General features: G+C 41.6%; 1 protein-coding gene across 1 annotated transcript in view; it reads left to right on the forward strand.

Moving 5' to 3' along the window:
* large1 (LARGE xylosyl- and glucuronyltransferase 1) overlaps positions 1-17,346 on the forward strand; it is a 114,173-nt gene that overhangs the window by 14,215 nt on the left and 82,612 nt on the right. The window contains exon 2 of the mRNA XM_018756092.2: positions 16,941-17,135. Coding sequence (XP_018611608.1) covers positions 17,030-17,135 — 106 coding nt within the window. The 5' untranslated portion in view covers positions 16,941-17,029. The remainder of the gene's footprint in view (positions 1-16,940; positions 17,136-17,346) is intronic.

The raw sequence follows: 17,346 nt of genomic DNA on the forward strand, positions 1-17,346 counted from the left end.
ACCCATACCACTAGTAACGCTCGTGTTAATTGCCATTAGTTCCAAACCGACCCATTTGTTGGCTTGGCTTATAAAAAGAAATTAGATCTTCTCACAGGAAATCTGTGTGAAGAGCTCAGTCCTGGCCATGCATCCCTGCTGTGATAGCTAATGAGATGGTTAATGACCTTAAAAGCAGAACACTGTTGTCTGCTTGAATTTGCCAGTGCTTTCATTGCCTTGCGCCATTGTACGTATGCGTATTATCATTGAAGCGCACAGAATCCGTGCAGTCCAAGAAAGCTCTCCAAGTATCCGTATTCTTATTAAGTTTGGCATTGGATAATTGGATTTAAATTCTAGTGCATTAAATGCAAAAAATATTTAGAATGTAAATGAGGCAAACTCTTGACTGTCTACATGAATTAGATGGACTGCAGCACAATATGGTAAGTGTGCATGGGGCTTTGAGAATTGCAGAAGAGAGCTGGGCTTTGAAGGCCATCAACATGTACTGTGTCTAATTCTGTCAGAATGCCCAGCACTTTTCATGACCTTGGTCTTGTTTGGTTGGTAGCTGCCCTGTGTGGTATTTCCTTTCTCAAACTGACCTGAGCAGCAGGGCTTCACCTGGAGTTCAGCACTAATCGGAAGTCTTGTGTCTTGGAAATTAATAGAAACGTTAATGTGGGCGTTGATTTTGCGCTTTATAGAAGTAGTAAGTGAAATGTAGCAGGGAACCTCGATATGGATACAGCCATGGTGGTTATTTCCTTTGCACCCTTGGGTAGAAGCTGAAGGGCCTAGAAGTGACCATCTCTGGTCCAGGTGAGCACGATATGCCAGCTCCGTCCAGTGACGGGTCATCATTTAAAAGTCTAATTTGTGCTGGTGTGGTTTTGGATGATGCGCCTTTCAAAATGAATTTTCACTCAAGGGATTCTCCTCCATGAATTCATAAATAAACATTTCCTGCTTCTTTTGAAGTTTTATAAATTTAAATTAGATATGGCACCAGTTCCCTACTCGGTAGCAGGGGATGGGTCTCCAGCTTTGAGTCGTATGGGATGGCGTTCCAGATCAGGAAAAGAGTGCAGAAGTTGGTCCAAGTCCTTTCCGTGATGGGGAATCACATTACTGTCTTGGCCAGAGCAAAGCACTCTTCAGTGATTAAGTGAGACTCACTGAACAGGGGTTAAATGAAAAATATTCTATCAGGGTGATGTTTTTTTTCTTCCTCTGTCCTCCACTTTTGCTTCCTGTTGTGATTAATAGGCCTTTCAGCCACAGTTAAGGTTCAAACCCCCTCTGGACATTAAGCAGCAGTTTATCTTAATGCTTTTTTTAAACAGAGGGCAAGACACATGAATCTGAAATCAGCGTTCCACATAACTTGCAGTGTTGATGAGGTGTTGAGTTCTTTGGTCCCCATGTGAAATGGCCTGTCAGAATTGGGAGTTGTTTCTTTGCGTGGGTAGTTTTGGGTGAGTAAAGAAATTTTCCAAGATGAAATTGGGCTGGACTGCAAGGGAAGCTCTTAGGGTTTATGAGGCTAAACAGTGGTTGACAGAATACGGTTATTGCACAGGCAGTCTCCATTCTCATTCAGAGACTGTTACGGAAATCTTTGAAAAGTACGAGCCATAGATGGAGATTGCATCTCCATGGTGACTGGAAGTCGTACTCTGTTTCTCCTGTCAGGCTTGTATCGTGTCTTCTCGGATTCAGTTGTTTCAGCGACACTCAGGATGAGAAATTATATACATATCAATTTTCTACACACTGGAGAAAGAAAATGGAATGCACAGCAAGTTATGACCCCTGGTGGTTTGTGCATATTTTAGGATGCTTACACTACATAAAATTCATTGGAAGTCGCTTTGGAGAAACGCATCTGCTAAATACACATACATTTTCTGAACCGCTTGTCTCAAAGGGGGTCGCGGGGAACCGGAGCCTAACCCGGCAACACAGGGCGTAAGGCCAGAGGGGGAGGGGACACACCCAGGACGGGACGCCAGTCCACCACAAGGCACCCCAAGCGGGACTCGAACCCCAAACCCACCGGAAAGCAGGACTGTGGTCCAACCCACTGCGCCACCACACCCCTCTATCTGCTAAATAAATAAATGTAAATGTAAATGCTTATTATGACTTTATGAACCAGATGCTTACATAGTTTTACAGTGCAGAGCATACACACTGCAAGTCTACAGTGGTGCCACATCCCTCCATGCAAAGATGCTAATGTTATTTTATACTCCAATGGAAATGTCAGTTAAGATATTGGATCATAATTTGACTGGTGTGGGATGAGCGCTCCCCAGAATAGCTCCAGATTCACCTACACCCTCACCCTGGTGCCAGTGCCAGTGCTAGTGCCAGTGCCGCTGTTACTCCCACATGTTCCTTCTGTCTCTGTACTCACATTCAGAGCCAAGTTCTGGGTGAAGTGGATTAAAGTTTACATTTGAGTAAAGTATTCCTTCAGCACATGCTTTGCTTTATGATGATGTACAACTCTGATCAAAAAACTTTATTGAAAAACATATTAACACACAGAAACTAGACTATCAGAACACAGCTATCTTGTCTGATACCACTGTTTTGCTGGTACAGATTACTTAAATAACAAAAAGGAGCAGGGGCTGCTGCCTTTGGACCCAAAGGTTGCAGGTTTGAATGCCACCTCTAGCTGTAGTACCCTTGAGCAAGGTACTTACCCTAAAATTGTTCCAGTAAAATTACCCAGCTGTATAATTGGGTAAATAATAGTAAGAATATTATAATTGTAACCTTAACATTGTAAATTGCTTTGGAGAAAAGTATCAACTAAATGAATAAATGTAAAAAGATGTTCAGGTAACAGATAATCATATCAGATAGTGCTGGACTCATTTATGTTGCAATTAGGAAATCGGGAGAGAAATGTGTCTGAAGGAAATGGAATTTGAGATTCTTCTTGAATGCAAGTAAGGATTCAGCAGTTCTGATGAACAGGGAACGTTTATTCCACCATGTCAGGCCCTGAACCAAGAACCGACGGGCTTTTGATGCTGAACCTCTTGGTAGTGAGTCTACCAAGTGGTGATAGGTGGAGGAGCACAGTGCTCTCAGTGAGGTATAGATAGTGATTAGTGCCCTGTAGGTATAGGGGAGCTGATCATTGAACTGTCTTGTAGACTGTAACTAGAGTCTTGAACTTGATCTGGGCAAGTACAGGAAGCCAATGGAGAGGAGGAGAGACACATGTGGGCATTCTGGCAGGTCAAAAAAACCACTGGGAGGAATTCTGGATCAGTTGTAGAGGTTTGATATTGGAGGCTGGAAAATTATTTTTCCTCTTTTGCCACTGCCTACCAAACTTTACCTAGTTCTTGGTCCATGCTATATTCATATGTCACCTCAGCACAAACATATCCTGGACTAAGAGCTAGGTGCACTGTGGTAGGTGATGGTTAAGAAGTTATAAAATGCTATAATTACCTGGTAAAGTAGTAGATGGCTCTTGTTTAGTGTCTTGCTTAGTCTCAACCACAGCTAGTCCAGTTCTCCATGGCTCTAGATTAACAAGCTGGGGGAGGGGGATGGTGAAGCTGCAGAAGCAAGAAATGCTTAATCTTCATTTTGAGTTCCAAGCACATTGAGTAATTCTATTATTTTATTTTTAGCTGAATGATCTGTATGCTTTTCTGTAAGAGATTCTTAGAGGACCAAATTGACACGCCAAAGTGGGCCGAGTTTCTTTCTGTTGCCGCGCCCTTTTCCTGTGTCACAGGGGCTGATGCAAGAGTCGTTATGGGCCCTCTGTGCTGCCACTTCCAGGGCCTTTTAATGGGCCATTCAAACTGCAGAAGCCTGGAAGCACCTCAGGTCCAAAGCAGAAGTGACAGGTACAGTGTGCTGTTAAAGGACTTGTTCACGGGATGTGGGAGATAGCCCTGTAGAGTCAGGGGTTCCGGTTTTCCCTCACTTACAGGCTGCCGCTACTTCATTCCACCACATCTCATGCATTATTGAAGATGTCATGGGGCTCAAACCACTGTCCCTTGCACTCACAGTTGTCAAAGTGAATTTCCAAGGGTGCCAGTTGGAATTTAGCTGACAGTCTTGGAGGCACCATCTGCGGAGACTAAGCCCACAGTTTTGAAGTCCCAAGTATCTTATGTCTTTTGTGGTGTCAGATGGATTGACAGTTTTTTTTTGGAATCCATTTGTATTTCTTATACATTTTTGAAGTCATACAGTACATGTTACAAAATGTAGTGTTAAGGAAAACATTTCAGAACCGCTTGTCCCTTACGGGGTCACGGGGAACCAGAGCCTACCCGGCAACACAGGGCGTAAGGCCGGAGGGGGAAGGGGACACACCCAGGACGGGACGCCAGTCCGTCACAAGGCACCCCAAGCGGGACGCGAACCCCAGACCCACCGGAGAGTAGGACTGCGGTCCAACCCACTGCGCCACCGCACCCCCTTCTTTAAGGAAAACATTTACATTTATTCATTTAGCAGATGCTTTTCTCGAAAGCGACGTACATCTCATGGAAAATACATTACATTAGCAGGAATGGAGACATAAATGCAGACCTGTGATTCTTAAGTACAGTTAGTTTGTTTCTTTCCACCATATGAACCAATGTTCATCACATGAGTAGCTGCATTAAACTTTATCAGAATATCCACGACTCCTGATCACCTTCGTGGTAAATTTTTTTTTTTTTTTTTTGGAGATGCATATAAACATTTACATTTCACAATTGTGAGATTGTGCATTTTGATGTGGTTGAATTTCCAAAAAATGTTTAGAAGGATCACCGGAATAGCTGGATATTGATAGTTATTTCTTTCTTCTCTGTGAATTTTGCAGACACAAAATCAAAAAAAAACTTGCTTACTGTTATAGCCTTCTCATTAGCTGTGAGGGCTGTTTTTATAAGGCACTTTGCAGCCCCTTATTTGCACTTGTTTGCTTTGTTTGTTTTCAATGGAACATTGTTTTGTAGGGATGCAGCCTGAAGACCATCAGATGCAGTGATGGTTCTGTGCTTGTTCCAAAGTAGCCAGAAACAATTTAAATTGGCTTACTTAACTAGCTCACCTCTTACTTGTCTCCTTAGTGCTCTGATTGGTCCCCTGTTATCTGAAGTTTGGCAGAAGTCCAGACTAAAGAATAACACTGTAAACAGACATGTTGATGTGCTCATTTTACCTAAAGCTGAGAATTCCAAAAGTGCTTTGCTATACCTTTATTTAGACCTATTTGACCTTCACAGCCCCACTCATAAAAGAGAGTTTCAGGGTGTTTATGTGATTTTTGGCCTCCTATCATGGATTCTGCAATGGATCATTTGTTCAGTATTGTTCTGTTCTCTCTGTTATGTAGACTGAATCCCTCTCTCCCAGGCCCCTCTTTGTCATTTGTCATTTTATGTCTTACGAGATTCTAAGAGACAGCCCCGTTCAATCTAGAATGGATAAGAACTCTGACCTGTTGCCTCTTACGATGTATAGAGTCATCATTGACACACGCAGCTTGCTTCTTTTGCTTTATTTACGACTTCACTCTCGGGCAGCTTCTAAGACCAAGAACCATTATTCCGAAGATGGATGAGTGTTATGTTCTTGCTCACCTTCTGTTAAACCCGTTTATTGCTGCAGTAAAGCCTGAAATCAACAGTCAGGCTGGCTCTTATTTTCCTTTGCAGTGTGTGTTTCATCACATAAGCCTCCTTAAATTTCTCTTGGATCTCTTTCCTAGGAATAAGGGAAGGCAACCTCCACATTAGTCATGACACACAGGTCTGTCAGAGCTCAGACAAAATTTTTCACATTAATAGCCAGCAGCATCCGTCATTGCTGAGGGGTTTTTCTCTAGTCCGGAGCAAATTGTTTTGAAAACAACTATTTTTTTAATTTATTTATTTCTTTGTGTGAAGTCTCCAGCAAGCTCATTGTGTTGTCTGGACTTCTGATAGTTTTAGTAATTCTCTGGAAAGAGTGTTGCGCAGAAGAGGCTGTTTCCCTTGGTCAGTGGCTGCAACCACATACCGGTACATGAGGTCCTCCATTTACCTTTACATGTATTCATTTAGCAGACGCTTTTCTCCGAAGCAATGTGCATCTCATAGAAAACACAATTTGTGCATTACATTAGGAGAAAGAGACATAGCTGCAGATGTGTGATTCTTAAGTACAGTTAGCTTCCTTCGCCATATGCGCCAACATTCATCACATAAGTAGCTACATACAACTTTACCAGAATATAGCCAATTTCTAATCACCTTCCTAGTAGAAGTTTTTTTTTTTTTTTTTTTTTTTTGAGATACATATAAACATTTATGTTACATTGCAGGAGAGGCTCTGTGAAGGATTAATCTAAGCATGATTTTAAATTTATAGTGCATGAAATAGGAGAAGTGAATCTGGAAGAGATGAGTTTTAAGACCCTTTTTAAATGTGGACAAAGATTCAGCAGTTCTGAGCGAGAGGAGGAGGTCGTTCTACCACAACGGAGCCAGAACTGAGAATCACTGTGCTTCATCTTTCTTATGTGGGACCACCAAGGCAGGCAGATGCTGAAGAGCGTAGCAGTCTGGTTGGCGTATAGCAAATTTGCAACAGGGTTCAGTTCCGAAGACCCTGTTGTAAGTTAACTTTATTACCTTAAGCTATATTTAATGGACCATAAGGATATATAAACAATTGATATGTATGAATGCTACGTTGTATAAAGGGCTTTTATATTCCTCAGGCCATCTACCTCATGAACACCTAAATCTCTCCCCTAGAGAGTAAACCGTGCAATACATAATGCTATTTATATTTATATTTATAACTATTTATCACATATCTCTTACTCACACTCCCTTGCATTTGTATCTAGTGACTATTTTTGTATATTGGGTACTTTATATTTTTAAATATTTTTTATCCCTTGCTCACATACTCTATCTTCTCACCTGTCTTGTCACTGTCATTCTGTCTGTGCTGTGGTAGTTCCTGTCACCAAGACGAATTCCTTGTATGTGTGAACATACTTGGCAATAAAGCTCGTTCTGATTCTGATTCTGATATATTTCCACTAATTTCATCCATTGTTCATGTTAAAATACTAATATACTGAATAATAATAATAATATTAGTAGTATTACTCATTGTGTTTTTCTCTGAAATGTACGCCACTTTGGAGAAGAGTGCGGTACAATAGTTGAAAATGAAATACAGCATAGAAAATTATGAGTACATACTGTACGGTATTCCTTAATGGATCATGAACACTCACTTTTTTGCTTGCAAGCCATTTTAAATGAAAAGTAACTTGAAGGGACTCACAGATTAAATGTTTGGTAAACAAAAGACAATCACTGCTCAACAGTGACTGAGACAGAAACAATAACAGATGCATTTACACACACACACACACACACACATTTTCAGAACCGCTTGTCCCATACAGGGTCGGGGGGAACCGGAGCCTACCCGGTAACACAGGGCGTAAGGCCGGAGGGGGGGGGGGACACACCCAGGACGGGACGCCAGTCCGTCGCAAGGCACCCCAAGCGGGATTCAAACCCCAGACCCACCAGAGAGCAGGACTGTGGTCCAACCCACTGCACCACTGCACCCCCTTGATGCATTTACATTTATTCATTTAGCAAACACTTTTCTCCAAAGTGATTTCCAATGAACTCTATGTGGTGTTATCAGCCCACACACCTTATTCACCAAGGTGACTTACACTGCTAGATACACTACTTACAGCTCATCCATGCATCAGTGGAACCACTCTCTGTCACTCACACACTGTGGTTGAACCTGAACAGCATCTCTTTGGACTGTGGGAGGAAACCAGAGCGCCCAGAGGAAACCCACGGAGACATAGGGAGAACATGCAAACTCCACACAGACGGGGGAATCAAACCTTTGTCCTCTCTCACCATCCGGGCGCTGTGAGACAACAGCGCTACTTGCTGTTCCACTGTTTGCAGTGCGGCCATTTGATGGAGTGGTCATTCTTAGATGTTATGACCAAATTTTGAGGTTTGAAAATGATATAATAAGGTTAATGGGACCACTGTCATAAGTTGTATATGCTGTAATTTGAGATCTGCTTGTAGCACCATAGCTGGAGTGCCGTACATTTACATTGATTTGTTTAGCTGCTTTTCTCCAATACAATTTACAATGATTTATCTATAGAGCAATGCATTTTCTTCTTATTGGAGCAATTCAGAGGAAGTGATTAAAGGTGCAGTGGCAGGAGGTGGGATCCAGCCTTGGGGGTTCAAGTGGAGGGCAGTAGCTCTAACCACTATGCCCCCTGCTGCCTTGAAAGGTTTTAGCAGGGGAGAATAATCTGCTGTTCTCTTCATCTCAATTGGACAAGTAAAATAAATCAGATATAATTTTTAAAGGAATTACCTGCCACAGCTCGTTGGAAGAGAGATGTTAATGCAGAGCTTTGGCCTTTTTAAGTATGTGACATGGAAGTGTTTTTGTTGCTGGTTTCCACTGGGGAAGCGAAGATGTGCATAAAGACAGGAAAGTCACTGGAAACAACAGTAGCATTTCGCTGTTTGTGTTGCTCGCTGTTTTGATGGTTTGTCAATGTCTCTCATAGATCTCAAACCGAGTATTTTGTTGCTAAGTAACTCTTAAGTCGTGTGGACATTGTAATTTTTTAATCACACATCTGCAGCTTACTGTTAACTAGAAGATGAGGTGCTGCCCTTGGACAGTTGATTACCTGTGAAAAAGTAATATTTCTGCTTTCTTTAAATGGGAAAGGCTGGGCTTTAACGTAGCAGAAAAAGGTTGTCATGGCACCACTATGTTCATGACAGGCCCTCCAAGATGCTGTGGGCGGCAGTGGAGGGGATTTTGGATGGCCTGGTTTATTCCCCTGTCTGCCACTGTCTTTCTGGGTCTGAGAGAAGCCTTTGATGGGAGCAGCCAGGGGTGCAGAGGATTGGCTTGCATTGGTAGGGCATTCTTCCCAGTGAAGAGTGTCAGCTTGCCCTCCCCAGGGATGGCACGTTCTTGTCACCCTTAGTCCCAGGCACATGACGTGATTCACACAGCCGCTCTATTTTTTTTTGTCCGTGTCTCTGATCTTCCCATTAGGGGAATGTCTATAACATGTGATTTACTAGCCCTGCAGCTTCCCAAAGTGCTTTCAAAGCCAAAACATTGTCCATATTCTACTGCAGGAAGGAAACAAGTGACACAGTGTCTTGTCTTTTTAATAAAATGTGCAGATGAAAAAAAAAGACCATAAAAAAGTGCTTTTTGAAAGTGAACTTGGACTACCGGGGAATTGTGTGCAGTGGCAACTGTTTTGTTAGTATGGTTATTAAAAGGACAGGGTTGTCTAGGGGTAATTACTTGCTGTCTCTTGGAAGGAGTTTGGTCCCTGTTTACCTGTACTTCAGACTGTATTTAAGAATCAACATACGGCTCGGAGAGAATGAAGCTGCTTAGCATGAGGCTCTTTGGGAAATAAATAAGAGATTCAGGCCGAGGCAGGCAGATGTGAAGGTAGTGGAGGATTATCAGCACTAGGCAGACTGAGATAATGGCACTCTTCTAGGGAACTGTGTGCTTGATAAGACTTCACTGGATGGACGCACACCGCTGTTTGCCAGTGGTACGAGGGACTCTTGTGGTATTGTCTGCAAGGACTCAGGAGCACATAGAATGGATTTTGGCTTAACGTTGCTCCAGATGTGCCTTAAGTTTTAGCATAATGCAGTCTGTAGCGCATGCATGTATGTGTAACTCAGAGGGTGAGAGGTCATTAGCATTGCAATCTTCTGCATCAAATTCATAGATGTGAGAATATCAAGAGTTCATTACAAGTGACTTGCTCACAGATGGTGACATGGGATGAAATTGTACAGAATCACTTCCTTTGGCCCCAGTAAGAAGAGATTTTCTTGACAGCTTTTGATATTCTCTTTTGACAAAACATTACTGCTGCTACTTGTACTCTTTTGGCACCAGCACAAAAAGCACTTCACCTGTCGAAACTATGCCGAGGATCCAGCTGAGAAGCAAGAGGGTGTCAGCTGCTGCAGAAGGAAGCCTGGTTGCCTCTCACTCAGCTGCAGCTTTTCAGTATCTAGTGACTAGAGACCTCTAACCTGGCAATGGAGGTTTTCTCCCTAAACAACAACTTGCCAGGTCTTTGTGAGCCTTGGTCACAATGGGGCTATCACTTGTTGGGTTTTTTCTGCTTTTCTTGCCTCATCTTGATGGACAATCCTTTGGTCCTCTTGATGTATAGACAAAGAAAGCTTTTCATGGTATTTACGTTTACATTTATTCATTTAGCAGAATCTTTTCTCCAGAGCGACGTACATCTCATAGAAAATACAATTTGTGCATTACATTAGGAGAGAGAGACATAGCTGCAGATGTGTGATTCTTACATACACTACTGGTCAAAAGTTTTAGAACACCTCCATTTTTCCAGTTTTTATTGAAATTTACGCAGTTTTTGTTTGTTTGTCTCAATGTACTCTGAAATTAAAGCAAGAACAAATAAACAAGTGGACATAAAAAAGAAATGGAATCGTTTTGTTTAACAAAATTTAATCTAGATTTTTGACTCATCAAAGTAGCCACCTTTTGCAGATATAATGTCCGAACACACTCGTGGCATTCTTTCTACAACGGAAATCAAATATTGTTCAGAAAGTTTCATCCTTTCGCCTACTTGACGGTGTACAAAAACCCTGCGTGTTGAACTGAAGACTTCAAATTTTGATTCATCGGTCCATAAGACCTTCTTCCAGTCTTCAGTAGTCCACTGGCGGTGCTTCATGGCCCGGGCAAGCTTCTTTTTCTCATTTTGCCATCTTAGCAATGGCTTTCTTACTGCCACTGTCAAACCTGCAGCTCGAAGTCTTCTCTTCACAGTTGAAACTGAGACTTGCTTACTTCGACCAATGTTAAGCTGTGCTTGACGCTGTTGTCCTGTGAGCTGCCTATCACGCAAGCTGTTGATTCTCAGAAACTTGTCTTCTGATTCTGTTGTGGCTTTGGGTCTGCCAGACCTCTTCCTACCTGTTTCCTCCAGTTTCCAAGTGCCTTTTGATGGTGTAGGAAACTGTACTCACTGACACCTTGGTTTTCTTTGCAATTTCTCTAAAGGAAAGACTTACGCTTTTAAGGATTATAATGGTCTGTCTTCCTTTGTTAATTGCCTTTTTCTTACCATTATGAGCACAATATACTACTTCCTGCAGTACAATACTGTCCAAATAATGCTTAAAAGGGTGTAGTGACACAGTCTGTTCCAACACTCCTGTTAAGTAATCAACAAAAGTTAGAACACCTGTAGGAATTGTTGGCATCAACTTTCAAGGCTTAATTTACTTCCATTGCTGCAGAACAGCTGTAACTTGGTAACCCATTACTTCTTCCCTGAAAAAGACCTTTTTGTATAACTCTGAAATGTACATTATTTTTCAGTTTTTGGTAACCTAAACGTTTTTTTTTAAACCTCTGGCAGTTTACTCCTTACCTTTGTACCATTTCAGGTTATTCACTGGACTTGAACTGCTTAAATTTCAATAAAAACTGGAAAAATAGGGATGTTCTGAAACTTTTGACCGGTAGTGTACACTTAGTTTGTTCCTTTCACCATATGAACCAACGTTCATCACACGAGAAGCTGTGTTAAACTTTATCAAAATATCGATGATTCTTGATCACCTTCCTGTTGTATTTTTATTTTGAGGTACATATAAGCATTTACTTTACAATACAGGAGTAGCTGCGTAAAGGATTGATCCGGGCATGATATTAATGTTATAGTGCATGAACATTTATACCTTATATGGATTTCAGAGATCATGGGTGAAGTGAGTCTGGAAAAGGTGAGTTTTAAGACCCATTTTAAATGTGGACAAAAATTTAGCAGTTCTGAGTGAGAGGGGGAGTTTGTTCCACCACAATGGAGCCAGAACCGAGAACCTCCTTGCTTTACCTTTTGCGCATGGGACCACCAAGCGGGCAGATGTAGAAAAGCGTAGCGGTCTGGTTGGGGTGTAGCAGATGATCAGGTCTTGTAGATATCTGTGGGCAGTTCTATTGATGCTTTTGTAGGCCATAACCAGGGTCTTAAATTTGATCCGGGCAGCTGTTGGAAGGCAGTGCAGAGAAACGAGTACAAGAGATACATGCGAACGCTTCGGCAAGTCAAAAACAACTCGGGCAGCAGCATTCTGCATCAGCTGTAGAGGTTTGATGGCAGTAGCAGGTAGGCTGGACAGGAGAGAGTTGCAGTAGTGCAGATGGGATGTCACCATGGCCTGGACAAGTAGTTGCGCAGAGTCTGTTGTATACATTTTAAATTGTATTGTATTGCAAGTTGCATTGCATTTGCATTTATTCTTTTAGCTGACACTTTTCCCCAAAGCATCTTACAGTGTTAAGCTAAGTTGTGACTGTCAGCATGTTTTATATATAATGTGAATTCTTGAATGGGCTGGAACAGAATCCAGATGAAATAAATCTTTATCCAGAGCTTTCTATGGTCCTATCTGTTGATCACAGTAGATCTTTGGGAAACCAGACTGAGTTAACTGTAGATCTGCTTGGTATTTTGGGCTCTTTGAAGTCAAATACTGTGGATACTGTTATGACCACTCATTGTGTTGACAATGGGATATATACTGGCACAGATATTAAAAAAAGGGGGTTAAGGAATACCTGCTGTTAACATCTCTGCAGCTGGTGCAGTGGTGAACGTGAGCATGTGTGAGGGCCATATTGATATTGTATTAGTATTCAGGAAGCAGCAGGTCATGGGCTAGATTAAAGGAAGCTTAACAGCTCATCCCTCATGCTGCACATGTATTCTTTACTTCTTAATATTTGTTTTTTTGCTTTAGCACTTCCATCATGATTTAGTCTCTGGGTTGTACATATAGATATGAATCTGTGTTTTATCAAGTGTGTATGTGTTTTTTTTTTTTTTTTTTTTTTTATGTGTTTAAATGTTGATCAGTATCTTGGTTTCCAATGTAGTGTCATATTTTGGGCTGGAAAGAGTACTGTGTGCCAAAAGAAAGCCTGATGAATTCTGCTGGCTAAAAGACATGCCGTTACTTACTGCATTGGAATGACAAGCAAATACTAAGGACTCATTACAAAACCTTGAGTGCAAGAAGGGTGTGTGTTTGAATGGCTGTCACTTTTACACTGAGAAATCTGTTACGAATCTGGTTGCAGGAAGCACATCACTGGGTACCAAGGTAGCTGAAAGGACAAGGGGTAAAATGTCACACAAAAGAGGGTGAATGAATTGCACAAAACATTTTTTTAAAGAACTTGAAAAATCAGATAAGCCTGAGGAATTCTCTGTGCACAGAAGTACCTCAAGTCAGATGTGACCCATGTGGTGGTGAAACAGCTGCTCTGTATGCCGTTGATCAATAAATAATCTTCTGCTTTTTGTAACTGACCGTAAACATTGGAATATGTTCCAGTTGTAGTTGAGTGTACAAGGACTATAGTGTCCATTTATGTGCTTTAAGGTGTCATAACCTTTGCCAGAGGTGCACAGAGAATTAGACTGTATAAAGCGCATGAGTAAAAAATTAGTAAAAATTATTGGATTTTAAAACAGCTGCAAACAAAAACAGGACTGTACTTACAGTTAAAAATTAATCTAAGGTGCCTTCAGTATATTTCAAGTTGTTGAATAGTTTTAAAATGGTCATGTGAACTGTTCCACTTTCAATAACCACTTGACCTAGTCAAGGTTACAGGGAAGCAGTCCCTAGCCCAGAACCACTGGGCACAATGCTGGGGGCACGGAGGGACGGGCATCCTGCTTGGGACGCCAAGCCATTGCAGGCTAGCCCCTCACACAGTCATTTATCCATTCACACACGACAGGCAATTTACTGTGACCAGTCCTCCCTAACTGTATGTCTTTGGACTGTGGAAGGAAATCAGAGCAACTATAAGAAACCTGTGCTGACCCAGGAACAACATGCAAATGCCACACAGACTGAAAGGGGATCCAACCCACGATCTCTTGCTGTGATGTGGCAGCGCTACTCTCTGTGCCACTGGGCCACCCAGCTGGTAAAAAATGAAATTACTACTTCAACTGTTCTGTTACCAGTGACATGTTGTTACAGCATCCATTGTCAACCTAAATGTGCTTTTTTTTTTTTTTTTTTTTAAATTTTAAATTAGAGCCATCTTTGAGAAACAATATGTTTTTTGTTCATGCCATATATTATATGTCACTGCTATGAATAAAATGTATCTTAAATCTGGTTTTGTTTTGTTTTGGTTTCCCCAGGGGAAAAGCCATATGTTGGCATGAGAATGGCACATGTGAGACTTTAGCAACATGGTAACAATGTTACTAGTGCTTTTTTTTTAAAAAATTTAATATTCAAATTTTTTAAAATGTGTCATTGTGAATAAAATTTTAAAAATCAGTGAAAAATTAGATTATACGATTATGTAAAACACTGACAATGCTGCTTATGCCCGTGATGCATGAAACCCTAGGGATGGATGTATATTAAATTACTGCTGTCACATTTCCTCTCTCAGACCTAGTCCTTCATGTTGTTCCTTCATATGTTATGCAAACCAGACCCAAATCCACCCTCCTTGACTGGCTTCAGGGTCAGGTCCACCAGACAGTGTTACTGCCCTTCTGCCTCTAGTATGGAGACTAATGGATTCTGTGGTGTCACAATAGTAATGGAGATGGCGCTGCTAATCTGACGGCAAATGCAGCAGTTTGGCTTCTGAGTCAAAAGGTTAAAGAATTTCCAGATTATTCACAGCCTTCGAAACAGTTATTATTCAGCAAAGTGTCCAGTCCTTGATGGGTTTGTTTAACCTTGCCAAACCTCTCATTCTTCTGTCTTCCTAAGTGGGCTTATAAATTGAATTGCTATTCAAAACAAACTGAAAGAAATGTATTGACATTTTGTGAGATATTTAATTTTTTTTTTTCCTTCTAAAGACTGGCAACACTATTCGGTATCCTATTGTTGTTCTTCGCATTCTTCCTCATCTGTTTTCTGACAACTCTGAATGTGCTTTTTCAAAATGCATTGTTACATAGGACTAAAACTGCTGTTTGGTGAAGGACTAATTCAAGGGGCTGTTGATACATGAAGGTATGTTTACTGTCATTCCTCTTGATATCTGAACTTCTATACTGATGTGTACACATTTGTCCAGACAGTACATGTACAGCTTTTTGCTTGGCCTTTGAAACAATTTGGAGTCAAATTTGTATCAGGTTTGGCTATCATTATTGCCATGTTGACCTACACTTCTGCAAATGTATTCATCTTTTTATAATCCAGAGGTGTTACCTTAGTGTGACATGATGACACAGTTGGTAATACTGCCAACTCAAAGCGACTTGACTGTTAATATGTAGGTTCAAACCTGCTCGGTCTGTGTGGTATTTGCATGTTCTCTTCCTGTCTGTATTGCTTTCTGCTGGGTGCTTTATTTTCTTGCCACAGCCCAACGACATGTGTTTTGAGCTAATTGGTGACTGTACATTGCCTGTACCGTGTGTGGCTACCCTACAATGTACTGGCATTCTCATCTGGGAAGTACCCTACCTAGCTTTGTGCCCCATCCTTCCAGGATGGGGTCTAGACTGTCATGACCCTGATTTACACAACTGGTTAAGGATAATGAGTGACATGAGATGTTATATTGGTTCCATTCTAATATTAGGTTTAAAATGATGGGCCAAATGGCTAATTGAACAAAAGCGGTTGTAATAAAAGGAGATTTAATATCCCTGTATGATAAAGGTCTTATGCTTTAATCTTTATAGTGCTGATGGATCTTGTGAATTTATTCAGTCATCTGTTCCATTGCAGAATAAAGAGAATATATTTGTATGGGTGAAATTTTCTGATAAATATCTTAAAATTCTTTTGGAGAAAAGTCCTCTGTTAGTGACATTAAGTAATGCTGGCAAACATGACTTTTTTTTTGTAATCTCCTTTTATTTTATTTATTTGTTAACTTTTACTGACTTAAACTTTAGATTGATTATATAGTTTTATCAAGTTGAAAGGCTTTGGAAATTTATTTGTAACAATGAAAGCCCATGCTTTTCTGTGTAGCTAGTTCAGTTTTTCTTATAGATTTTCTGCTGCAGCATTCCACTTCCCTTTTAGGCCATTTAGAAACAAAGTACTGTTTCTTTATAACATGAAAGGCAGATAGTGAGAGGAAAATCATAGTTTTGATAGGGGAGCAGTTTAAACCAGCTTACAGTTTCAGAAATTTCCTTAAAATGTTTATTTACCTGAGGGGGTGCGGTGGCACAGTGGGTTGGACCACGGTTCTGCTGTCTGGTGGGTCTGGGGTTTGAGTCCCGCTTGGGATGCCTTGCGATGGACTGGCGTCCCGTCCTGGGTGTGTCCCCTCCCCCCTCTGGCCTTACGCCCTGTGTTATCGGGTGGGCTCCGGTTCCCCGTAACCCCGTATGGGACAAGCGGTTCTGAAAATGTGTGTGTGTGTGTGTGTGTGTGTGTGTGTGTGTGTGTGTGTTTATTTACCTTAAGGTTCTTTTGCTTGAAGGGGGGCGCAGTGGCACAGCGGGTTTGACTGGGTCCTGCTCTCCAGTGGGTCTGGGGTTCGAGTCCCGCTTGGGATGCCTTGAAACGGGCTGACGTCCTGTCCTGGGTGTGTCCCCTCCCCCTCCAGCCGTGCACCCTGTGTTGCCGGGTAGGCTCTGACTTGCCGCAACCCTGTTCGGGACAAGCATCTTTAGCCACTGTGCACGTGCGTTCTTTTGATTGGTTTTTTTATTTTGATTGAGTCTGATTTGAATATTCCCTTGCACTTGTCAATATAAAGGCCTGTTTGGTCTTTTTTTGGATGGATTGACTTGCCTTTGGTTGGTGCAACTGACTCTCCCCACTCTCTTCCTTTTTCTGTAGAACATGCCATGTGGCCTCCCGGTCTCCGGTTGCTGCCCACTTAAACGCTGCCTTGCCCCCTGAGACCGCCATCTGCTCTGGCGCAAAGGATGCTAGGAATGTGTCGTGGACGCAGGAAGTTTTTCGTGGCCTCCTTCGCTGTCCTCTTCATCCCGGCTCTCACCTGGCTGTACCTGTCAGCTGGAAACTTCCAAGGTACATCTGACCTACTTATTTCTTTGGCTAATGAATTTGTCCAGGGCAAGTTACATTTTAGGTTTGCATACTAAGCTACAGCCATTCCTCTCTGGGCTTAGTTTGTTCACTGAAACTTCCTTCATGAATGCCCTTTGTGTGGGAATAAAATCAATTATTTCTTAGGGAAAAAAATCTGGTCCCAGAAGAAAACACCTAACATTAATTATAA

Source organism: Scleropages formosus, chromosome 24, assembly GCF_900964775.1.
Source record: "Scleropages formosus chromosome 24, fSclFor1.1, whole genome shotgun sequence".
NCBI lineage: Eukaryota > Metazoa > Chordata > Actinopteri > Osteoglossiformes > Osteoglossidae > Scleropages > Scleropages formosus.